General features: G+C 45.3%; 1 protein-coding gene across 24 annotated transcripts in view; it reads left to right on the top strand.

The window, feature by feature from the left end:
- The window catches only part of NRXN2 (neurexin 2), a 1,346,335-nt gene that overhangs the window by 38,119 nt on the left and 1,282,418 nt on the right, over window positions 1-25,798 (top strand). For 4 of the 24 annotated variants that reach the window (XM_030218496.1, XM_030218492.1, XM_030218493.1 and 1 more), the window contains exon 3: window positions 10,520-10,525. The exons of the other annotated variants lie outside the window; for them this stretch is intronic. In XM_030218496.1, coding sequence (XP_030074356.1) covers window positions 10,520-10,525 — 6 coding nt within the window. The remainder of the gene's footprint in view (window positions 1-10,519; window positions 10,526-25,798) is intronic. 24 annotated transcript variants of the gene reach the window in all.

Consider the following 25,798-nt stretch of genomic DNA (forward strand, 5'->3'; position numbering starts at 1 on the left):
ATGTCCTTATGGAGTAGAGGAGTAGTGGACTTTGATCCTGGGGAACTGGGTTCAATTCCCACTGCAGCTCCTCCTGACTCAGGGCAAGTGGAGTGGAGTAGTGGCCTAGTGGTTAGAGCACCTGTCTTGCAATCCAGAGGTGGCCGATTCAAATCCCACTGCTGCTCCTTGTGATCTTGGGTAAGTCACTTAACACTCCATTGCCTCAGGTACAAACTTAGATTGTGAGCCCTCCTGGGACAGAGAAATATCCAGTGTACCTGAATGTAACTCACCTTGAGCTACTACTGAAAAAGGTGTGAGCAAAATCTAAATAAAATAAATAAATTAACCCTTCATTGCCCCAGATACAAATAAGTACCTGTATATAATATGTAAACCGCTTTGAAGGTAGTTGCAAAAAGGCAGTATATGAAGCCCCCTTTTCCTTATGTTCTGTTTTAAAATTGGTGATATATGAGGGAATTTGGAAACTCTAGCAGCTAATCTAACTGCTGCATTCTGAACCTGGGTATAGACTTAGTCGGGAGGATTTTGGACAGAGTGCATGTGGAGTCACAAAGTATGCATGTAGATTTTAGAATAAGCACCTTCTTATGTACTTCCGCCTGTACATATGCACAGCTCCAGAGCTGGAATTAACTTATGTTTAATGCTTAATATGTGTCCACTTTGTGGCTGCAATTTTGGTAGGGCTTATACTGGAATTTTGTAAGGACATCCATGTGTCTTTATAAAATAAACTCATAGGCACCTATTTGGTCTCCCCACTGAGGAATCTGTTTTAAATTACCCTCCCTATGTGTAAGTGCAGCTAAACAATACATGAGTAACGCAGCCATACAAAGTTATACCTGAATATTCCACACTGAAGGTTACACATTTGTCGTCATTGAATAGTCATATAATTTTGTACAGATATCTTAGTTGAATAAACTAATACAGATATCACCCTGCTGAAAATTTAGCTCATAGTTTTTTGCACTGTTTGGTTACAGAGCAGTTTGTGCAGTTCAGTACATTTCAGCAAAGATTTTGAGATATAATCCTCATTCTCACCACCCACTTCCAAAATATGTCACTGTTATCGGGTGCTTTAGTTATTTCCTGCTAATTGCATAGTTTGAGAGGTCATTTCCTGTGTGAAGAGTCTAATTTTTTTCAGATACTGTAGTCTGAGTCAGTTTTAGTGGACAGGATATTACTTTCTCAAGATACTTAAGGTGGGGGTCTCTTCCTGTGAAGGAGTGTACCATAAGAACATAAGGGTTACCATTCTTGGACAGATCAAAGGTCCATCAAGCCCAGCATCCTGTTCCCAACAGTGGCCAATCCAGGTCATAAGTACCTGGCAAGATTCCAGAACAGTAAAACAGATTTTATTCTGCTTATCCTAGAAACAAGCAGTCAGTTTTAAGTCCATCTTAATAATGGCTTATGGTCTTATCTTTTAGGGAATTAGCCAAATCTTTTTTAAACCCTGCTAACTGCTTTTACCACATTCTTTGGCAACGAATTCCAGATTTTAATTACACGTTGAGTGAAGAAATATTTTCTCCGGTTTGTTTTAAATTTACTACTTAGTAGCTTCATTGTATGCCCCCTAGTCCTAGTATTTTTGGGAAAGAGTGAGCAAGCAATTCACGTCTACCCGTTCCACTCACTCAGTATTTTATAGACCTCTATAATATCTCCTCTCAGCTGTCTCTTCTCCAAGCTGAAGAGCCCAAGCAACTTTTGTATTTCCTCACAGGGAAGTTGTCCCATCCACTTTATCATTTTTATCACCCTTCTATGTATCTTTTCTAATTCTACTGCATCTTTTTTGAGATGCAGTGACCAGAATTGCACACAGTATTCAAGGTGCGGTCACATCATGGAGTGATACAAAAGCATTATAATATTCTTATGTTTGTTTTCCATTCCTTTCCTAATAATTCCTAACTGTTTTCTTAACTGTCGCTGACACCTAGGTCCTTTTCCTGGGCAGTGATTTGTAATGTGGAACCTTGCATAATGTAGCTGTAGTTTGGGTTCCTCTTTCCCACATGCATCACTTTGCACTTGCTCACATTAAATGTCATCTGCCATTTGGATGCCCAGTCTTCCAGTCTTGTAAGGTCCTCTTGCAATGTTTTACAATCCTCTTGTGATTTAACAACTTTGAATAACTTTGTGTCACCAGCAAATTTAATTCCTCACTAGTTATTCCCATCTGTAGATTATTTATAAATATGTAAAAAAGCAGCAGTCTCAGCACAGACCCCTGGGGAACTCCACTATCTACCCTTCTCCATTGGGCATACTGACCATTTAACCCTACTCTCTGTTTTCTATCTTTAACCAGTTTTAAATTCACAATAGGACATTACCTCCTAGCCAAGACTTGCTAATTTCCTCACGAGGCTTTCACGAGGTACTTTGTCACTTTTATCTGCATGTTTATTCACCCCATCAAAGAAATGTAGTAGATTGGTGAGGCAAGATTTCCCTTGACTAAATCCATGTTGGCTTTGTCTCATTAACCCATGCTTATGTATATGCTCTCTAATTTTGTTCGTTATAACAGTCTCTACCATTTTGCCTGATACCAAAATCAGGCTCACTGGTCTATAATTTCCCAGATCACCTCTGGAACCCTTTTAAAAAATTGGCATTACATTGGCCACCCTCCAATGTTCTGGTACTATGCTTGATTTTAAATATAAATTACATATTACTAACATTAGCTCTGTAAGTTCATTTTTTAATCCTCAGGGATATATACCATCCGGTCCAGGTGATTTGCTACTCTTCAGTTTGTCAAATTGCTTCATTACATCTTCCAGGTTTACAGATATTTGTTTCAGTTTCTCTGATTCATCATCACTAACTACTATTTCTGGCACTGGTATCTCTCCCACATCTTCCTTGGTGAAAACCGAAGCAAAGAATTAATTTAATCTCTCTGCTATGGCCTTATCTTCCCTGAATGCCCCCTTTACACTTCAGACATCTAGCATTCCAACTGATTCCTTTACCGGCTTCTTGCTTCTAATATACTTAAAACAGTTTTTGCTTTATGTTTTTGCTCCAACAGTCTTTTTTTCAAAGTACTTTACTTCATACACCTTGGGGGTGGTCATCACTTTCTGTGTGAAGAGTCTAATTTGGTATGACACTGTAATCTGAATCAGTTTCTATATCTTTTAGGTAGGGTTCTCTTCCTGTGGGAGAGGTGCAGCGTCCTTTGCATACCTTGCGGATGGTCCATCATTTCCTATGTGAAGAGTCTAATTTGGTTCAGATACTGTAGGCGGAGTCAGTTTTTGTGGACAGGATGTTTCTTTCTCAGTATATTCCAGGTAGGAGAGGCAGGACTGGAGAGCAATTAGGAGGGGAGTGTCGTCTTCCACCCCCCCCCCCCCCCCGAGATCATGGTCCTAAAGCAAGTAGAATCAGGCTCTTGATTACACCATGAACTACATACCTTCAAACTCAAGTACCCTGGGCATCTACTGAGGTTGCTTAGATTGTAAGCCCCCAGGGACAGGACAGGAAATACCTACTGTATCTGAATGTAATTCACCCTGAGCTACTACTGAAAAAATCATGAGCTAAATCCAAAATTTCTTCCCTTCCCTCCCCTTCTCTAAATCCAGGCCTACCAGAGATAAGAGAAACCAGCAAAGGGACAATGCTTTCATCTTCCTGTGAAAACTGTTCTTCTCCTGCCCTCTTTTATCCCCATCCCATGCCCTTTGCTTCACGGAATGGTAGAGTAGGCAAGAAGAGTGAGGAGCTGCCCCTTTCATGCAGTGCTCACCCCCTTGATCAGCATGTTATGCAGGGATAAGATGTTTGATGGAAATACGACTACTCTGCTTATTTTTCAGGAAGAACTTTGTCAAGGTCAGTGACTGGGTGGTGCAAGGTGATATGGGGAGGTACTATGTACCAGGGATTGTCTCTTCCCTGGTAGTGTTTTTGTCTGACCCAGTGTGTTGTGTCTGGTCACCCTCGTCATGGTTAGGAACCACCAACTTCAAGTACTGGCCATTTTTAGATCAGGAGAACCACTTTAGGGGTCCTTTTACAAAGGCGCACTGAAAAATGGCTTGCGGTAGTGTAGGCGCGGTTTTTGGGCATGCGCCAATCCATTTTTTTAGCACGCCTGTAAAAAAGTCCTCTTTTTTAGCCAAAAATAGACATGCGGCAACATCAAAATTGCCGCACGTCTATTTTGGGTCTGAGACCTTACCACCAGCCATTGACCTAGCGGTAAAGAATCTGGGTGGTCAAATGCCACTTGGCGCATGTCTGTTATGCACACCAAAAAATATATATATTTTTCAGACGCACGTAGCAGACGCGCACCAAAATTGAAATTACCGCAAGGGTCACACGGTAACCGGGCGGTAACTACAATTTGGCATGTGTTCGGCGCATGTAGATGCCTACGTGGCTTAGTAAAAGAGCCCCTTAGTTTCTAGGAGCTCAAAAGCACACCAAAGTCCAGAGTTAAGATCAATTTATTAACTTCCAAACAAAACAATCTCCACTTTGTGGCAAAGGCTGGTGTTCTTATACAAGCCTGAACATTTTCCACAGGTATCCCAAAGGCTTTCTTTTATTTTCTAGCCTGGGATCCTTTCTAGCTGCTTCTGGTGGGTTTATCAGCAGGGCTTACTTTGAGCCATGCTCTCACAAAGAGCACATGGAGATTCTCCCTTTCAAAAGTACCTTGTTCATACCTCTCTCTCCAGAGGCTTGTTGCTTTCACCCTCCAGCCCCTTCCCCAGCCCTTTGAACACTGCTGAGTCACGGGGCTCCAGCTAGAATATCTGCACCAGAAGTGACTTGTCAATACCTCTCTCTCCAGTCTCCCTAGAGGCTTGTTCCTTTCACCACTGCCAGTTTCACAGTCTCCATACTTCCCTCAGCCCCTGGGACCCAGCTGAGTCACTTAGATCTGGCAAGAATGTCTGCAGCACTTAGCCAGGGTTGCAGGAAAAACCTGGTTTCACCAACCTCTGTACTTTCTTCCTGGTTCCACCAGACACCTTTTCAGGGACCTTGATGAAGAAGGGTTACCTTCGAATGTTAATAAAAAAAATGTATTAAGTTAGTCCAATAAAAAAGGTAGCATCTTATTTTCTTTTCTATGTTTTATTTTATTTCTATTGATTACCTTTAAAAGTGGACTAATGCAGCTACCACATCGCCCTGGTAATGAAAACCTGAAATGCCAGCCAGCCCAACCCTTCCTCCCCCCCCCCCCTTTCCCACTTGGGGGTGAGAACTTTAATCCCCCCAGGGGTGGGGCCCAGGAGCCCAGCCTGCAAGAATCACTTGCTTTCTATGCTCTCTCTTCCCCTCCCCCCCCCCCCCCCCCCCCCCCAGCCTTAAAGGGTCCTCCTTCTTCTTTCCCTTAATGGTTCTTAAGGGCTGATATCTTTCCACTCAGCATTCTGTGCCATTCCCTGGACTGCTGCAACCTAAAGAAAAATCCTTTCCACTGAGGGGTTTACGCTTTGGGTGTTTTCCTCGCTTTGAGCTCTAAACCTCTCCTACAGCTTTCTGTGTGTGAAACTAGTAGGGAAAAAGGCTGGGGCAGTGTCTCCCCCATCACAGTGTGCTGCAAAAACTAGCTACCCCCATCCCCCACTAGCACTAGCCCCAGCCTCAGCCATGATTACAAATTCACTTAGGCTGCAGTCTTGTGTGCTATGTAAAGGAGACCTACTTCCTGATCACACTCTGATCATGCATGCTAAGGGAGACCTACCTTATGGTTGTTCATGGCTAATGATGTCACCGATGCACACATTCTCTTTTCAGTAGGATCCCAGAAAAATAGCTGTATTAAAAAAAAAATTTACACTGGGACCAATGGAACTTAAAATATTGCCATCGCCTTGGGCATATACTGAAACTAGAGTACAAAGCCTGTGATGGTGTTGTGATCCGGAGTGGTGAGCTTTGGAACCGGCACCGGAGCCCTGACCATGGCAGACAGGTCACCTCTGAAGGAGAGGAAGACGAGGCAAGACAGGAGTTAAGCACAGCAGGCAGCAGGAGACAAGGCTGAAGCTTGGAAAACAGGAACCAGGGGACCAGCGGACTTGGCAAGCAGGAACCAGGAGACCCAGCAGACTTGGCAAGCAGAAACCAGAAGACCAGTGGATTTGGCAAGCAGGAACCAGGAGACCAGCGGACTTGGTAAGAAGGACCCAGGAAACGAGTTGTGAAGACAAGGGAGGAGAGGTCATGGAGCCCCTGCCCCCTAATGTCAGAGCAAAACACTCTCTCTCAAATCCCGCCTCAGGGCTAAGTTCCAGGCAGGGGCGCACACGTGTGCCTAATGGAACCAGTGGCACTGCGTAAACGGGGAGACAGCCAACATGGAAGCACCTGGAGTGTCAGAGATGGGGAGATTGAGCGACCTCAGAGCATTGGAAAGTGAGTTGGGGCATGGGTCACGGCAAGGCCATGACAGTACCTCCTCCTCAATGCCCCCCCTGCACCCGGGCCTGGGTTTGGGTTTGTGAGGGTACAAGCAGTGAAACTGGCGGATGAGGACTGGAGCATGGACTTGAGCTGCTGGTTCCCAGGAATTGTCCTCGGTGCCAAAGCCTTTCCAAGCAATGAGGTATTGCAATCTGCCTCGTACTCTTCATGAGTCTAGTATAGCCTGCGCTTCATACTCCTGGTTGGGGTCTGCATCAACCAATAGTGGCATAGGGACAACCTTAGTTTTAGTTCTCAATAACAGAGGTTTCAGTAAGGACACATGAAAGGTGTTGTGGATCCATAGGTTAGCTGGGAGTTTCAGATGGTACATGACAGACCGATCTGACAGGTCATTGTGTACCGCCCAATGAATTAAGGGGTGAACCTGGTTGAAGGCACAAATTCCATGTGGAAAGCCATACCAAGTCCCCTATCTGGAAGTGGGGTTCAGAACGTCTCTTTTTATCAGCTTGTTGCTTGACTGTCTGGGTCATTTCAAGTAGGAGATCCTGGGTGGTTTTCCAAATCTGAGACAGTGAAGTAATAGTCTTTGTAACTGCAGGGACTTCTAGAGGCAGGTGTAAAGGCTTAGGTACCTGGGGGTGTTGGCCAAAAACAATCCAGAAAGGGGAGGCCTTGGTGGATGCACTTACATGATTATTATGACAGAACTCTGCCCAAGGTGACAGCTGAGACCAATTGTCCTGGAGGACAGAAACATAAGCTCACAGGAAGGTCTTCAGACTCTGATTTATTCTTTTGGTTTGCCCGTTAGTCTGTGGATGGAATCCAGAGGACTGGAGAATTCCAATTTCACCTGCAGGGAGCTACTGAGGCTTCGCCAGAATTTGGAGATGAATTGTACATCCTGGTAAGAGACAGTGGACATGGATAAGCCCTGCAAATGGAAGATCTCCCTGAGAAAGTGCTGGGCCAAAGTAACTGCAGTTGGTAACTCAGCAAGGGGCCCGAAATGGGCGTCTTCGAGAAATGGTCCACCACCACTACCCATATGGTAGTGTACCCATTAGAGAGGGGATGATCCCTAATGAAATCCATTGCAATGTGTGTCCACAGCTCCATAGATAACAGGAAATGGTTGCAGAAGGCCCCAAGGAAAGGCATGGGAAGGTTTCTGGCGAGCACACACAGGACAGGCCAAGATGAATTCCTTTACATCTTTCTGGAGAGTGGGCCACCAGAATAAGCAGGAGATGAATTCTGTGGTACCTCGAATTCCAGGATGACCAGTGATTCTAGACTCATGTCTCCATCTGATGACCTTCTCCTGAAGTCGTCTAGGAACGATAGTCTTGCCTGGCGGTACCAATGTGACAGTAGTGGTCAAGATTCGGGCTGGGTTGATAATATGCTGGAGATCAGATGTCTCTTTGCCTAATTCCATGGATCGTGACAGGGCGTCTGCTTTGTTATTCATCTCCACTGGTCAAAAGCACAGTTGGAAGTTGAAATGTGAGAAGAACAAGGACCGTCAAGCTTGTCATGGATTAAGTACCATGTCTCTTGAAGATATAACAAGTTTTTATGGTCGGTCAATACAATGAAGGGGGAATTTGGCTCCCTTGAGCAAGTGGCGCCAGTCTTCCACTGCCAGTTTTATGGCCAAAAGTTCCTTGTCTTCTATGGTATAGTTTTTCTCAGCTGGAGAAAACTTCCATGAGAAGAAGGCACAGGGAAGCAGTTTTCTGCGGGTCTGTATCTGGGATAGGATGGCACTTGCTCCAATAGCTGAGGCATCTACTTCAACATAGAATCTTTTCCCAGGATCAAGGTGTCAAAAGGATTGAAGCTGTCTTGAAGGCCTGCTTCAGATGGTCAAATGTGGCTATGGCTTCAGGTGGCCATTCCCAGGGATTAGCCTCCTTTTGGTTGAGAGCAGTCAGAGGTCCTGCGATGGTAGAGTAATTCAGGATGACCTTCCGGTAATAGTTGGCAAAGCCCAGGAATCTCTGGAGAGCTTGATGGGCCAGAGGCTGAGGCAGATAGCTTGGCCAGGTCCATTCATAGCCCCCAATCTGAGATAAAGTCCCCCTAAAAGGGTAATTCGAAGCATTCAAAGACACCTTTCTCCAATAGCAGATTCTGACGCTGGCACTGGTTCACTAGCTTGACATGTTGCCTATGTTGTTTAAACGAATGGGAGAGGATCAGGATATCGTCAAGATAGACAAGAATGCATTTGTACAACAGGTCTCATAATATGTCATTAATGAAGTTGTGGAAAAATGCAGGGGCATTGACGAGACCAAATAGCATGATGAGATATTCATAGTACTCATCTCTAGTGTTGAAGACTGTTTTCCACTCATCCCTCTCCTGGATCTGGATGAGGTTATAGGCTCCTCTTAGATCTAATTTAGTGAAGACATAGAGGCATATTTTCAAAGCACTTTGGGAGGCTAAGTTCCATAGGTTTCTATGGAACTTTGGGAGGCTAAGTGCTTTGAAAATGAGCTTGATAGGTGCCTTGGAGACGGTCAAAGAGTTCTAAGATGAGTGGTAAGGGTAATTGCATTCAAATCCCTGTAATCAATGCACGGTCACAGCCCCCCATCCTTCTTGCCTACAAAAAAGAATCCTGCCCTGGCCATGGACAAATGAACCCCGCCCTGCAAGTTATCCTTGATATAGGCAGACATGGCTTCGGTCTGGGGTGTGAAAGTGGATAGACCCTGCCCTGGGGAGTTGTCTTCCTGGGCAGAAGCTCAATGGGACAGTTGTAGCCCTGGTGAGGTAGAAGAATCTCAGCCCGTTGTTTAGAGAAAATATCTGCAGACTCCTGGTAGGCCTGAAGTAAGGTCTTCTCGACCTTCAACTTACTAATGGCCATTGGCATGGGGTGTGTGATGGAGCTCAAACACCGTCCATGACAGGTCTGACCCCAAACTGCTGTTTGACTGTGAACCCAGTCAATCTGGGGGTTATGCCATTGTAACCAGGGAAGGCCCAGGATGATGGGATTCACAGTCATTTGCAGAACATACATCGCTATAGCCTCCCTGTGCAACACCCCACTCTAGAGACTGGAGTGTTTTGGTCTTGATAACTCCATGAATGTGCCCATAGACAGAAGATATTCGGATGGGTCAAGGCAAGTTTTGTGTGTGGATATGATATTGACGAACCAGGGCCTCATCAATGAAGTTGCCTCCTGCTCAGGAATCTATGAACGCTTCCATGAAGAACTCGGGTTCCAAATCAATAATAACTGGAACTAATAACTGGTGTGGAGAGCTAGTCAAGAGGATTCTAGTCCTGCCTTCCTGGCCAAACCAGACTTGTGGGTTTCCCGGCTTCTTGAGGCAGCGGCGGTCATAATATCCTTGCTCACCACAATACAAGCACAAATCCTGTGTCCATCTCCACAGCTTCTCTTGATCTGAAAGCCCCAGCTGATCCACCTGCATAGGTTCCCCATTGCTGGTGGTTGAAGCAGACTGCAAAGGGAAAGGCACAGTTTACGCTGGAATGCCAGAGCTAACCAAAAAGGCCTGCGACCAGCCTGGCATTCTAGGGCTCGCTTTTGGAAGCAGATATCCACTCATGTATGTAATAGAATGAGATCATCAAGCTTTGTAGGAAGCTTATACCTGGCCAGTTCGTCCTTAATCTGGGTGGATGCGCCTTGCCAAAACACAGTGGCTAAGCTCTTGTTATTTCATTCCAGCTCAGCTGCTAGGGTCCAGAACCGAATATAGTCCCCTAGAGTCTGTGACCCTTGTCATAGTTTCAGTAGCTCTTTGGCCACTGAGGTAGCTGAGGTTCCTCGAAAATTCTTTGAAAATGGAGAAGAAACACAGCCAGATTGTTCAATATAGGGTCATTCCTCTCCCACATAGGGGAGGCCCAGGCAAGGGTAGGAGGACCAGAAAGAAAGGAAATGAGATAGGCTACTTTGGCCCTATCAGAAATGAGGTCTCTTGCTTGTAATTCAAATACGAATTGTCATTGGTTCAAGAACCCTCAACAGGTCTTTGGGTTCTCATCGAGGCGAGAGAACAATGAGTGGAAGGTGAGTCAAGGCGTGGGTCACGGCAAGGCCGTGACAGATGACAAGGATATCACTGGCAGACAAAATGGCCACCTCTGTGTCAACTTAATCAGCCAATAAAACCATCAACATATTGGCAGTAGAAAATTGTCAATCACCCGAGAGGATTTCTGGCAGTTCCCGTGCTCTTGCATTCCTTGCATATGTTCTTTCCTTGGATGATATACTGCATATTCATTTGGCAGTACTGCATTTTTAGTATCTGTGACTCCTGAGGCAGGCATTAATTGCCAAAATGCAGATCTGTGTCGAGTCCATTGTGTCTGCAGTGCCTTGTATGTTTCCTCCTTGTGATGAAATATCCCATCCTTGTGCCCTTGTGGATATTGGTGAAGTTCCAATAGATTTTCAAGTCATTAATTGAACCATTGGTGCTATCCATTGTTTGATGATTGGAAGGTCTGTCTGCTTCCCCTACTTTTGCCTTTTGTTTGGTTCTATATGTAGGGTTTTTCTCCTCCCTTTGTTTGGACCATGAATTTGAGTGCATTGATGTGCAGCCACGTTTTATTTACTTGGATTTAGTTCACACATTTTTCAGTAGTAGCGCAAGGTAAGCCCTTGGAGGACTTACAATCTAAGGTAGCAATTCTATTAATTGGCATTTACATTTGGGCGCCTGATGTAGCATGGTTCTTGCTAATTCTATAATGGCATCTGGGTGCCAAACTTCCATTATAGAATACTAGTACAAACCAGCATTGGCATGCCAAAATGTATTCATACCCACTTATGAGGCATAAATGTAGCAAGCTACACACACATTTGATAGTATTCTATAAGGTATTTGTGTCAGTGGGAGACACACCCATGTCCTGGCCATATGTGCTATGGGCAAGTATGTGTGTAAGTGGCAATTAATGTGACATTCTTGCAGGTATGTGCCATCTAACCACTGGCACACAGTTATAGAATTGCCTTTTAAGTTTGTACATGAGGCAGTGGAGGTTTAAGTGACTTGTCCAACACCACAGTGGGATTTGAACTGGGCTTCTTCGGTTTTGAGCCCACTTGTATAACCACTAGGCCACTCCTCCACTAATTTCAACATGAGTAAAAGGGAAGCTGGGAGGTGAAGGAAGTACAGGAGGTGACAGTAAAGAAGAGAGTAGAGAAAGGCAAGAGAAGGGATGTGGAGTTGACAAGGAAACAGGGAAAGGAACATAGGAGTGGGAGAAGAGGTACGAAAGGGGTTGGGAGGATGGCGGGTCCTGCTAGCAAACAGTCTTCCTATTTATTAAAGAATTAATGGGGATGTAATCCAACCTGAGGGAGAAATGAAAAATAATTGCTTGGAGCCAAGCCAGAATGCACATGCGATGCATCAGGCGAGTCATCTTGCAAGAAAAAAAAACTCTATAGAACGATTTTCATAAAAAGTTCATTACATTTAATTTAGCGAGATTGTTGTTGAGGCAATTAGAGGGACAGAGATCGAGACCAGTAATGAAATTATGGTAAACAGCAACGCTTTGAGAGGACGGTGCCATGTGGATGCAGGCATCGGGAGCACAGCAAATTACATGGTCATAAATGAACTTCAGGGGGTCTGGGAGGCGGATAAACCACATGCCTAAGGTGACATTGATCAGTGGGGGATGTGCAAAGGCATTTCAGTGGCTGGCTAAGTGGATGGTGTTACAAAGCATGGTTGAAAGGATCAACTGGTGGATCTTTTTTCACCTGTCTTTATGCTGCTTTGGCTTCAATCATGTAAGCAACATTCCCTCTAAGCTGTATGAGAGTCCTCCTCCTGTGTTCCTGTAGATGAAGGGCGGTGCTTCAATGTCATGTTTTCAATCACCAGGGACAACCAAATTCCCTCGGAGTCCTGCAGAACCTGCCTGTCTCATGCCATTGAAAACACAGTATTGAAGCACCACCCCCCCCCCCCCCCCCCAGTGGCAGGAATGAGGGTGGAGGACTCTCATGCAGCTTAGAGGGAACATAGCATTTCATGTTAGATTCATGCCACCCTATCATTGCATTAGGGGAAATCTAACTTTTTGTGGTTCTGGCTTTGTCCTGCAACAGAAGGTCACTGACACATTTCAAGGCTCCATTGTCTCTACCGTGGAAAATTCTAGGCCAGAGTTCTTACCTCATGGATGAACACCTGCGTATCTACACATTTCTGATTTCCAGTTATTTATTAGATGTATGGCGGACTTTGACCCTATTTGCTCCAGTTCATAACAGGTAAGAAAGTAAAAGGCAGAGATGCATTTTACTGTTCTTTTGGTGAACTATAGAGATGCCTGGATTTTCACCAAGCCAAAAACAGCTCCTTGAAAAATTATATTAAAATCTACTCTTCTACATGAAAGATTACAAATACGTGAATCATTTAAAATGTGGACCTTCATATGTGGGTTAGCACTAGTGTACATCACTAATGGATTGGAGGGGAAGCCTAATGATTAGAGCAGCAGGCTGAGAACCAACAACACCCACTTCAAATCTCACTGTGGCTCCTTCTGACCTTGAGCAAATCATTTAACCCTCCATTGCCTCAGATACAAACTTAAGAGTCCTTTTACTAAAGCTTAGTGTGTGCTAATGGATATTAGAGCATGCTAAGTGCTATGTGGCCCATAGACATAAAGTAAGATGCACAGTATTTAGCATGCACTAATGTCCATTAGCGTGCACTAAGCTTTAGTAAAAGGACTCTTAAGTTTGTATCTGAGGCAATGGAGGGTTAAGTGACTTGCTCGAGGTCCACTTAACCACTTTAGTAAAAGGGTCCCTTAAATTGTGAGCCCACCAGGGATAGGGAAATACCTGCTGCACTGGAATGTAGCTCGCCTTAAGCTATATTCACTGAAAAAGTTGTAAATATAATCATCAGTCCAAACCAAATCAAATTTCGGGGCCCTTTTACAAAGCGGTGGTACCACGCAGGCAGCGCATGGCAAAAGAGCATTACCTCCAGGTGTACCCAGGTGCCCTGCTGTAGTTCTGAGGTAGCTACCCGCCATTTCCTAAGTTAGAAAATAACTTTTATTATCTAGCATGGGGGGGCAGGGAGTAGGCGTTCCCGGCGGTAATTAGGCAGCGCGGGCAGGAGAGAGAGAGAGACCCCGATGCCGGTTCCCCCTTGGAGGCCGGGCCTGGGGAATTTTGCTCCCCCAGACCCCCCTCTCGGTGGCCCTGCTGTTGACCACACTACTCCGTCCTTTCTCCATAGTGTTCTTCGTTCCTCCTTTTAAGTGTAAATAATTGTAGGACACATCAAAATAAAACAAAGAGTACATATGAAAACTAAAGGCCTGATATTTGACCGACAGTGATCAGTGTTTTACTGACCGCTGGCAGCATTAAACCCAGAAATTCAATGCCAGGCCACGGCCAGGCTCTGGCATTGAATAACTGGGTATAGGGCGGTTACAACGTGGAGGGGCATAATCGAACGTCGCCGGCGAAATAGTTCGCCGGTGATCTATTTTGGCGGCAGTGCAACAGCTGGCCGGAACCGTATTATCGAAAAAGATGGCCAGCCATCTTTTTTTCTGATAATACGGTTTAGCCCGGCCAAATGCCAGAGTTCGCCGGATTTGACATCGCTGGTTTTGTTTTTCAGTGATAATGGAAAAAATGCCGGCCATCTTAAAACCGGCAAAATCCAAGGCATTTGGTCATGGGAGGAGCCAGCATTTGTAGTGCAATGGTCCCCCTGACATGCCAGGACACCAACCGGGCACGTCTAAAAATATTTTTAAAATACAAAAAAAGGTCCCAGGTGCATAGCTCCCTTACCTTGGGTGCTGAGACCCCTAAATCCTCCCCAAACCCACTCCCCACTCCCCACAACTTTACAACATTACCATAGCCCGTATTATTATTATTATTATTTGTAGCATTTGTATCCCACATTTTCCCACCAATTTGCAGGCTCAATGTGGCTTACACTATGCCATAATGGCGATTGCCATTACCGGGTTGAGGATTACAGATGGTATTACATTAATGTACTTACATACATAGTAAAGTTGAGTACATTATGGTATAACGTATAGCTCCCTGAATGATAGAGTGATTTAAAAGAAAGGTTGGATAATCAACTTTAAAGAGTTTATTTCCAGCATGGGGAATAAAGTGGTAGTCCATATAGTGTGCTTTCGTTAATAGCAATGAGGTTAACTAGTTGAGTGGAGAGAGTTCGGTTTTGTCTAATTGTTGTAGAATCAGTTGCTTCGTATTTAGGATGGGTCGTTTAGGTATGCCTTCTTCAATAGGTCAGTTTTCAGTAGCTTACGGAAGATTGTTAGGTCGTGCATTGTTCTTAATGTATTCGGTAGTGCGTTCCATAGTTTCGTGCATATGTAGGAGAAACTGGAAGCATATGTAGATTTATATTTAAGTCCTTTACAGCTGGGATAGTGGAGGTTGAGGAATATGCGTGCTGTTCTTTTTGTGTTCCTCGTAGGTAGGTCTATGATGTCTGACATATAGATCGGGGCTTCCCCGTGAACAATTTTGTGAACCAGGGTGCAGACTTTGAACGCAATTCGTTCTTTTAGTGGGAGCCAGTGTAGTTTTTCTCTTAGGGGTTTGGCGCTTTCTTATTTAGTTTTCCAAAAGATGAGTCTTGCTGCTGTATTTTGGGCAGTTTGAAGCTTTTTAATGATTTGTTCTTTGCCTACATGTGGGTTCTTTGCACCTACATGTGGGTACAGTGGGTTTTGGGGGAGTTTGGAGGGCTCAACACTTAGCATCACAAGTGTAACAGGTGGGGGGGGGGGGGGGGGGGATGGACCTGGGTCTGCCTGCCTGAAGTGCACTGCACCCATTAAAAACTGCTCCAGGGACTTGCATACTGCTGTCAGGGTATGACATTTGAGGCTGGCATACAGGCTGGTAAAAAAAAGGTTTTGGTTTGTATTTTTTTAGTGTGGGAGGGGATTGGTGACTACTGGGGGACTACGGGGAGGTCATCCCCCATTCCCTCCGGTGGTCATCTGGTCAGTTGGGGCACCTTTTTGAGGCTTGGTCGTGAAAATAAAAGGACCAAGTAAACCCAGCGAAATACTGAGGAATGCCGCTTTTTTTTCCATTATCCGCGAAAGCCGGCCATCTGGTAGCCATGCCCATGCCCGCCCATTTCCTGCCTTCACTATGCTGCCGACATGCCCCCTTGAACTTTCGCCGGCAAGGCAACGGGAAAGCGGCGATGCTGTCAAAAAAGCCACTTTCGATTATACCGATTTCACCGCTTTTGAGAGATCGCCGGCCATCTCCCGATTTATGTCGGGAAATGGCCGGCGATCATTTTCGAAAATAAGCCTGACAGGCAACTAAGGGCTTCTTTTACAAAGCTATGCTAGCAATTCCTTTGCAGGAAATGAGAGGAAGCCCATAGGAATTGAATGGGCTTCCTCTCATTTTGCCGCACTGGGAATCACCATTACGGTTTAGTAGAAGAGGCCCTAAGTGAGATATTTGACACTTAACCAGCTATGAAGAACCACATAAAGTCAGGACAGCATTTTGTGCGATTCTATTGATGTGGTTATTTTAACCAGTTAAATTCCAAATATTGGCACATAGCCAGCTAAGTGCCGACTCTGTCCTCAGAGTGCCCCCAAAATACCTGGTTTCAGCTTGAGTGCTAACCGGGCATTTTCAGTGGCACTATCTAGTTAATTGCCACTGAAAATGCCCGGTTAGCCCTGGACAGGCGATTTAAATGGTCAGAAGCGTCTCCTGGCCATTTAAATCATTTTGAATATCGGGCCCCAAATAAAACCAAATGCATAAACCTCCATCTAATCTAACATTAATCACTTATTTACCTACCACCACATCAAATCAGGATTATGCACGCATCCTTACAACTATGCACTAGGCCAGTGCTTCTCAACCTTCTCCTGCTGCCACAGCTAGCCGGTCAAGTTTTCAAGACCACCACTCTGACTCAACATGAGATAGATTTGCATATGTTGAGGACACATTGCATGGAAAGCTATCTCCAGCATATTCGCTGTGGTAATCCTGAAAACCCAACTGGCTAGGACCGGTGTGGCTCCCTGAGAGGGTTGAGAAGCACTGCACTAAGCTACTCCTTCATTTTATATTTTAATCTGTAATTCATTTTTATCTGCCCAGCTAAAATGGCACAAAGGTGGTGTGGTCCGAGAAAGCAGGAAGGCAGACGGTCCGCAAGATCCAGACCGGCAATCAAGAAACAAACCAAAATGCAGACCAAAGTGACCCAAGATAAATTTATTGATAAAGCAACAGAATTGGAGGGGCATACAGTCGGCCGACTTGGCCAAGTTTTGCTCTTTGATGGATTGCCTCATGGGATAATAACACAGTACAGTCTTGATTATCCGACCTTCGGTAATCCGACCATCCGGCATATCTGACAGACATCCCAATGATGTCATTGCATTTATTTCTATTAAAAATCTTTGTTTTAGAATAATTTTTGAGAATTGGGAAATCTATGCCTTTGTTTATACATTGTTTGAGGGGTTTATGCAGTGTTTTCCGTATTATCCAACTTTCAGTTATCCATTTAGGTCGGATAGTTGAGACTGTACTGTACTGTTAAAAACAATACAATAAATATTACCCCAAAGTTCAGCTGGTGGTGGGCTGTGTTTTCTTAAACGCTAATCATCGCTGGTTATTTTATCCCCTGATGTTTAGTGTCCGGCCATGTCCGGGAACCGGCTGAATATCGGGGGATAATTTGGGGTGGGCAGGATGCCGAAACTTATGCGGGCCTGGCCAACATTTAGCTGGAACAAGAATTATGTGGCCTCGGCTGAATATTGGGCTGGGGCCCGCATAACCTTTGTTTTGTCTTTTGTAAAACAAAAAGCCCCCAAGCCCCCTCCCACCTCCTAATGGCCCCTCCCACAGTTCATAGCAAGAACCCCCTGCCCCCAGAGGGCCCCCTGCCTCTTGTGGCCGCTAAAGGAAAATGGCTGCCACAACCTCTCGTGGTACTACATAGTACCGTGGTACTTCCATGAGGTACAGTGAGAGGTCACAGCAGCCATTTTAGTTCAGTGGCCGCAAGGGGCAGGAGCTAGGAACCTGTTCTCCTGCTCCCAACAACTACCACGGACGACCAGGGCTACAGGTAGGCCTGGGGGAAGGGCCTACCTGGATGACTGGGTGGGCGGGGGGCTCTTGCCATGGGCTGAGGGGGGGGGGGGAAATGAAAGATGGCCATCGTCAGGGAGGGCGGGAGGAAGCTCATTTTTTGTTTTTTTTACAAAACAAAGTAAATTGAGAGGGGGCAGAAGTCTGAAGTTTTGCCTTGGACACCTAATACCCTTTCACCAACACTGGGCAATACAGAAGTGCTTGAAAGAGTGGTGATCCTTCATGGGTTGAGATTTGTGGTGAGTATAAAGGGCAGAAGGGAAAAGATCTTGTGTTAAGGAAGTGCTGAATGGTTCTGACATTGTTGAGGATAACCTGAGACAGAAATACACTTTACAGCTCTCTTTGACATTTTTAGGTTCACATTTTTCCTCTGCCCTGCTCGAAACCAGGGGATCATTTTATATGATGTTGAAAGGGAATAACACAAGGAAATATTTCTTCACAGAGAGGGTGGTAGGTGCACGGAACAGCCTCCCAGAAGAAATTATAGGGGTAAAAATAGAATCTGAACAACAGAGCACAGAAGACTCCTCGCCATAGGGCAACATTGAGCAACACCAGAGATCATGTTGAATGTGGTGTCACAGTCAGAAGGCAAAGTGGCAGGGATTTCCTTGTCATTACTGGGGAGGGTCATTTTATGACAAAGTGTCTAGGTTAATAAGCAGGAAGGCACCTATTTTTAGCCTATTTTATGAAGAAAATACTAGCACAAATGCTGCAGAAATCACACCTAGATTGTGGGGGCTGACATTTATGTCTGTGCAGCAGTAGGCCTAAATATTCGCTCGTAAAGTATGCATATAAATCACAACTCCGCCCTTGCTCCTCCCCTGAGCACATACGTGCAAATTTTATAAAATATGTATGTAAATGACAACTCCACCCTCACTCAACCCAAACTCCTCCTCTGAACATGTCTACTCTACACATATGTGCAAATTTGATAAAATATGTACATAAATGACAACTCCACCGTCACTCCACCCAGACTCCTCCCCTGAATACGTCTACTCTATGCATATAGGCATGTTCTAAAATATGCATGTAAATCTCAACTCCACCCTCACTGTGCGCAAACACCTCCTCTGAGCACATATATTCTACATTATATATTATATCCTATATAATAATTCTCACCACCAACGTTCTAACGTGTCCGTGGCTCCTGGAGTTGCTGAGCTAGGCTCTGTAGCCAGGATGACGTCACTAACAGCTGATTCCCAGGCAGGGGGAGGAGTAGGGAAACACACGTGTTTCCCTACTCCTCCCCCTGCCTGGGAATCAGCTGTCAGTGCGCTGCTCCCTGCCACTTCGGAGCAAGTGGCAGGGAGCGGCGCATCAAAAAACTACAAGCGCGGCACCACAGAACCCCCCTGCTTGGCGCATCACCCAATCCCCCCCCTGGCACATCAAACACCCCCTCCCCCCCAAGCACATCAAACACCCCCCTCTCCCCACCCGAAGCACATCAACACCCCCCTCCCCCGGCGCATCAAACCCCATCGCTACCCGCAGATGACAGTAGTAACGCTGCCCGGCCGCTGCTTCTTCTCCTGTTGAGCAGCAGCGGCCGCTACAAAAAGAAAAGAAGTGATAAATGTTTTTAAACCCAGCCCAAATCATTCGCAAATGCCCGAGTCTTATGACGGAGTAAGATCCCGGAGGAGCGCAGTGATGTGACAGGCGAGAAGAGGAGCGGCTGCAGAGACTGCATTGTAAGACTCGGGCATTTGCGAATGATTTGGGCTGGGTTTAACAACATTTATCGCTTCTTTTCTTTTTTTAGCGGCCGCTGCTGCTCAACAGGGGAAGCAGCAGCGGCCAGACAGCGTTACCACTGGCAGCTGCGGGTGGTGAGGGGGTTTGATGCGCCGGGGGGGGGGAGGGGAGGGTCGCTGGACATGCGTAGCTGGAGGGGGGAGGGGAGGGTCGCTGGACATGGATGGCTGGAGGCGGGGCGGGGGAGAGGGAGGTGGGGAAGGGGTCCTGAGACCAGAGAAGTGGGGGTGGGGAGGGGGGCCCTGCGAGAGGGGGGTGGGGGCTCACACTCACTGTCTCTCACATACACTCTCTCTGACACACTTCATGTCTATCACACTCTATCTCTCTGTCACACACACACAGACACTCTGTCTCTCACACACTCTATCTCACACAAACACACACACACACGCTGTCTGTCTCTCTCATTCTCTCTATGACACACACACTCCATCTCTCACACACACTCTCTCTCAAACATACACACTCCGAGGAAAACCTTGCTAGCGCCCGTTTCATTTGTGTCAGAAACGGGCCTTTTTTACTTATATATATTATTAATATGCATGTAGATCACAACTCCACCCTCACTCTGCACAAGCTCCTCCCCTGATCACATCTAGAGTGTGAATGTGCATGTTCTTTGTATTTTTCAGAGAAGCTGTAACTGATTAGTTGAGCCGTCATTGCCCTGAAGAACAGCGATCATGTGACCACTTTGATAGAAACTGTACGTGACATTGCAGAATACTGCACTTAGGGGGTCTTTTACTTATGCGCACTAGCGTTTTTAGTGTGCGCTAAAAATAGGCGCATGCTAAATGCTAGAGATGCCAATGTATTCCTATGGGCGTATTTTGCATTTAGAGGGTGCCTATTTTTAGCGTGCGCTAAAAACGCCAGTGCGCCTAAGTAAAAGACCCCCTTAGACTTCTGGGTAATATTAAGAACTTTGATCATGGTATTAGGTAAAGAATATAATTTAAAATACTAGCCTTAACTCATAAGGCATGCTATACATTGAAGCCAGGATATCTAAATTCATTATCTATTGCATAAACTCCTTCACGGGCTTTGAGATCATAGATCAGTGGTTCCAACTAGGCTAGATTCTACTAGGACTAAGGCTTTTTTTATTTAGCCCCTTCACTGTGGATCAACTTCCACTTTCTGTTGTTCAAGAGGAAACTTTTTAATAAGTTGAAAAATTTTATTGAAAACATTCCTTTTATAAAGAGGCTTTTAATACGCACTGTGATACTAATGAATGGGTGAATTGACTTCTCTGGGAACTTAAACTGTATGCACCTAATGTTTCAGTGTAAATGATTCCTGTGTGAATGTAAATAGGTCTTTTCAATCATACTATGGAGTTTTTCTTTTCTTCTACCTATTTTTGTGTTTTTATGGATTTTACATTTTTTGTATAGTATTGTGAACCGCTTTGGTCTGCTCGAGTTATGCGGTATATTAAGTTTTAAATAAACATAAATGTGTGGGCATAGGTTACAAAATATGCTTGTAAATCACAACTCCGCCCTCACTCAACTCTTCCCCTGAGCACATCTACTCTATACATATCTGCTGGCTTGCACCATGCATACTTTTAGGCATGACCTAAAAGGCCTTTTTTCGTGTGTAAATTAGTATTTTACATGACAAAATGTTTATAAATTTAGCTTCATATCGTACAGAGAAGTCTTGTTTTGATGAAAGGGACTTGGATGATGATGGTGGCCACTCAGTCATATTTTCTTCCACAGCCGCTCTGCACATCCTGCTGTTGGCCTGTTGTCCAGCTGTGCTTGTTTTCCTGCATCTTACCAACTGACACAGCAGTACTCACAAAGCAAACCCACCATCCCAAAAGCTGACTGATGTTTTTCTAATAATATGCCAATTTTTTTTTTGTGTGTGTAATATAATTAGCATCTAATTGCATTAATGCGTAATGAGGTATGATGGAGAATTATAGCATTAAAAGATTGTTAAGAATCAGCCGAGAGTGTTTAAATCTAGATGACTGGATTTAGGGTTTATTTTTAAAAGTCTTCTGGAGCGATTGAAAAACTGATGTGTCCCTTGCTTATACCCACTTTGGCTGTCTTGACGATAATTTGCTACAATAAAAATATATCTGCATCCTGCTGCTGGAGTTGTCATTTGTAATGTAAGTTGCTCATTCAAGGTGGAGCGATTTTAGGGGAGGAGATGCCTAGGTGAACACACACAGGTAGAGTTCCAGAGGCATGAAATGGGTACTTGTTTACTCACACACACAGACATACAACACAAGTCCTACAGAGGTAAATGTTCTGCTTATGTCATGCTTACACTGATTCATACACAGTCATTCTCTGATTTCCCCTCTTCCCCCCTCCCCCAACACTGCACAGAAAATAAGTAATGAACCCTTACACACAGTTTCACCCCTCATTCACTCACTAACACAGATAGGAAACATACCAGCACAGGTGCTAACATGCTTGCACATACCAAGAGGCATTCATTCATACATACCATGACATGGCTCCCCTTTGAGTGCAGGAGGAATCTTCATCTGGCCCTGTTCTCCCTCCTCTGTCCTCTTTCCTCCATGCTTCATGCTTTCTATTTATTGCCTTGTGCCTCATTAAAGAGCACCTTCATTGTGCTGCTAGTTGAAGGGGGCAGCCTGGGAGAAACTGAGGGGGGGGGGGGATATCTCTTAGGGAGGATAGGGAGGGGAGATGTTCCATCTCAGTCTCTCTCCCCTGTCACTGGTCCCTTGTGGAAGAAACACAGTGAAATGTGGGCAGTAATTCCTTTTTCCCTATTAATGTGCAAGAGCAGCAGTCCATCTTCTGCCAGCTGGGACATGCTGAAGGTTCTGATTTAAGGCTCATGTAACTTCCCACCTTATAAATAGTAATGAGGAGACTAAATTAGTTCAGGGAAGCGGCTGGGATGGAGGGCAGGAGTGACCAGAGGTGAAAAGAAGGGCTGGAGCATGATTACTTGCCATAGAACCTGCATGGTGGGTGCCTGCCCTGCTAGGTGCTGCCTCCTCCCATCAACCCTGTTGATGGACTCCATTTAAATGTCAAATCTTTATTTGCTTGAGGGGCAACTCAGCTACTGTCCAAGATATTCAGGTATGTGGAGATGGAAGGAAGGAAGGATACTCAGTCTCTGTACATGGTACTCAGGTGTGTCTATCTGTATCTTTTTGTTGCAAATGTGAATGCTCCCTGGTCCTATTGGGCTGGGGGAGTATAATTATTGTCCATGAGTTACTGGGGACAATATTCAGCCTCATGGTCACAGCATAAAAATAAGCAGATAACTTATCCAGTGTTTAAGTAGCACTGCTGAATATGCTATCCTAAATTTAAATGGGTTAGCCATTTAAGTTAGGACTATTGGTCCTGCAGACCTGCTAAGCAGGAAGTTATCTGGCTAGGATCTGAATATCACCATTATCTACTACTACTACTATTTAGCATTTCTATAGTGCTACAAGGCATACGCAGCGCTGTACAAACATAGAAGAAAGACAGTCCCTGCTCAAAGAGCTTACAATCTAATAGACAAAAAATAAATAAAGTAAGCAAATCAAATCAATTAATGTGATCGGGAAGGAAGAGAGGAGGGTAGGTGGAGGCGAGTGGTTACGAGTCAAAAGCAATGTTAAAGAGGTGGGCTTTCAGTCTAGATTTAAAGGTGGCCAAGGATGGGGCAAGACGTAGGGGCTCAGGAAGTTTATTCCAGGCGTAGGGTGCAGCGAGACAGAAGGCGCGAAGTCTGGAGTTGGCAGTAGTGGAGAAGGGAACAGATAAGAAGGATTTATCCATGGAGCGGAGTGCACGGGAAGGGGTGTAGGGAAGGACGAGTGTGGAGAGATACTGGGGAGCAGCAGAGTGAATACATTTATAGGTTAGTAGAAGAAGTTTGAGCAGGATGCGAAAACGGATAGGGAGCCAGTGAAGGGTCTTGAGGAGAGGGGTAGTATGAGTAAAGCGACCCTGGCGGAAGATGAGACGGGCAGCAGAGTTTTGAACCGACTGGAGAGGGGAGAGGTGACTAAGTGGGAGGCCAGCAAGAAGCAGATTGCAGTAGTCTAAACGAGATGTGACAAGGGTGTGGATGAGGGTTTTGGTAGAGTGCTCGGAAAGAAAGGGGCGGATTTTACGGATGTTGTAAAGAAAGAAACGACAGGTCTTGGCGGTCTGCTGGATATGAGCAGAGAAGGAGAGAGAAGAGTCAAAGATGACCCCAAGGTTTCGAGCTGAGGAGACAGGGAGAATGAGAGAGCCATCAACAGAAATAGAAAACGGGGGGAGCGGGGAGGTGGGTTTGGGGGGGAAAATGAGAAGCTCGGTTTTGGTCATATTTAATTTCAGGTGGCGTTGAGACATCCAGGCAGCAATGTCAGACAAGCACGCTGAAACTTTGGTTTGGATGCAAGGTGGGATATCAGGGGTAGAAAGGTAGATTTGGGAGTCATCAGCATAGAGATGGTAGGAAAAGCCATGGGATGAGATTAATGAACCAAGGGAAGAAGTGTAGATAGAAAAGAGGAGGGGACCAAGAACAGAACCCTGAGGTACGCCGACAGGCAGAGGGATAGAAGTAGAAGAGGATCCACCAGAGTGAACACTAAAGGTGCGGAGGGAGAGGTAGGAAGAGAACCAGGAAAGGACAGAGCCCTGGAATCCAAGTGAGGACAGGGTATCGAGAAGTATGTTGTGATCGACAGTGTCAAAAGCAGCGGAAAGATCAAGAAGAATGAGGATGGAATATTGACCTCTGGATTTAGCCAGTAATAGGTCATTTGAGACTTTAGTAAGCGCAGTTTCGGTTGAGTGGAGAGGGCGAAAACCAGATTGTAATGGGTCAAGAATAGCATGTGAAGAGAGAAAATCAAGGCAGCGGCGGTGAACAGCACGCTCAAGTAATTTGGAGAGAAAAGGAAGGAGGGAGATGGGTCGGTAATTAGAGGGACAAGTAGGGTCAAGTGAAGGCTTCTTAAGGAGAGGTGTGACCACAGCATGTTTAAAGGCAGCAGGGACAGTCGCAGTGGAAAGTGAGAGGTTGAGAATGTGACAGATAAAAGGAATAAGAGTAGGAGAGATGGCATTAAGAAGGTGGGTGGGAATGGGATCAGAGGAACAGGTGGTACATTTCGAGGAAGAAAGGAGAAGTGTAGTTTCCTCAATAGTAACTTCAGGAAAGGAGGAAAGGGAATGAGGGGAAGGAGAGAGAGGGGAACGGACTAGTGGAGGGAGAGCTGGTGAGGTAGAGAAAGCAAGGTTTATCTTTTGAACCTTGTTGTGAAAGAATTCAGCAAGGGTCTGAGGAGATAATGAAGGGGGAGTTGGGGGAGGGGGCACCTTGAGGAGAGAGTTCAATGTGGTGAAGAGAAGTCGAGGATTAGAGCCAAGAGAGTTGGTCAGTTGGATATAATAATCCTGTTTGGCACGTAAAAGAGCAGATTGGAAGGAGGTCAGCATGAACTTCAAGTGTAAGAAATCAGCAAGGGCCCGAGATTTCCGCCAGAGGCGTTCGGCAGAGCGGGTACAGGAACGTAGGTAGCGGATATTAGAATTCAGCCAAGGTTGGGGTTTTGTACGCCTTACAGGGCGGGTCATCAAAGGTGCAAGAGTGTCTAAGGCAGAGGATAGAGTATTGTTGTAAGAAGAAACAGCCTCGTTGACAGACGTGGATGGTGCCACAGTAGAGAGGAGGTTTGAAACATGGGAGGATAGAGATGAAGGGTCAATATCGTGAAGATTCCTAGATAAATTAGATAGGATAGGACGGGACTGGGAGGGAGGAGATTTAAGTGTGAAAGTTATAAGATGGTGATCAGAGAGGGGAAGATCAGAGGCAAGGAAACTAGAGGGTGAACAGTTGGAGGAGAAGATGAGATCAAGACAGTGACCATTTTGATGAGAGGGGGAGGTGGAGCATAGTTGGAGATTAAAGGAGGATGTTAAAGCGAGTAACTTGGAAATATAAGAGTTGGAAGGATCATTAGCAGGAATATTAAAGTCACCAAGGATGAGAGAGGGGGAGGAAGGATCATGGAAGAAGGCAAGCCAGGCGTCAAAGTCACTGAGAAAGGATGAAAGGGACTTATCAGGGGGACGATAAATGACCGCTATTCGAAGAGGCAGAGGCGAGAAAAGGCGGATAGAGTGGACTTCAAAGGAGGAAAAACAGTGAGATTGAGGTGGAAGAAGGGGTTGAAATCTGGAGGAGGGAGAGAGAAGTAGTCCAACACCGCCCCCACGGCCAGCAGGGCGAGGAGTATGTGAAAATAGATAACCGCCATGGCACAGGGCTGCGACTGAAGCAGAGTCA

The sequence above is a fragment of the Microcaecilia unicolor genome, chromosome 11 (assembly GCF_901765095.1).
Source record: "Microcaecilia unicolor chromosome 11, aMicUni1.1, whole genome shotgun sequence".
NCBI classification, from domain to species: domain Eukaryota; kingdom Metazoa; phylum Chordata; class Amphibia; order Gymnophiona; family Siphonopidae; genus Microcaecilia; species Microcaecilia unicolor.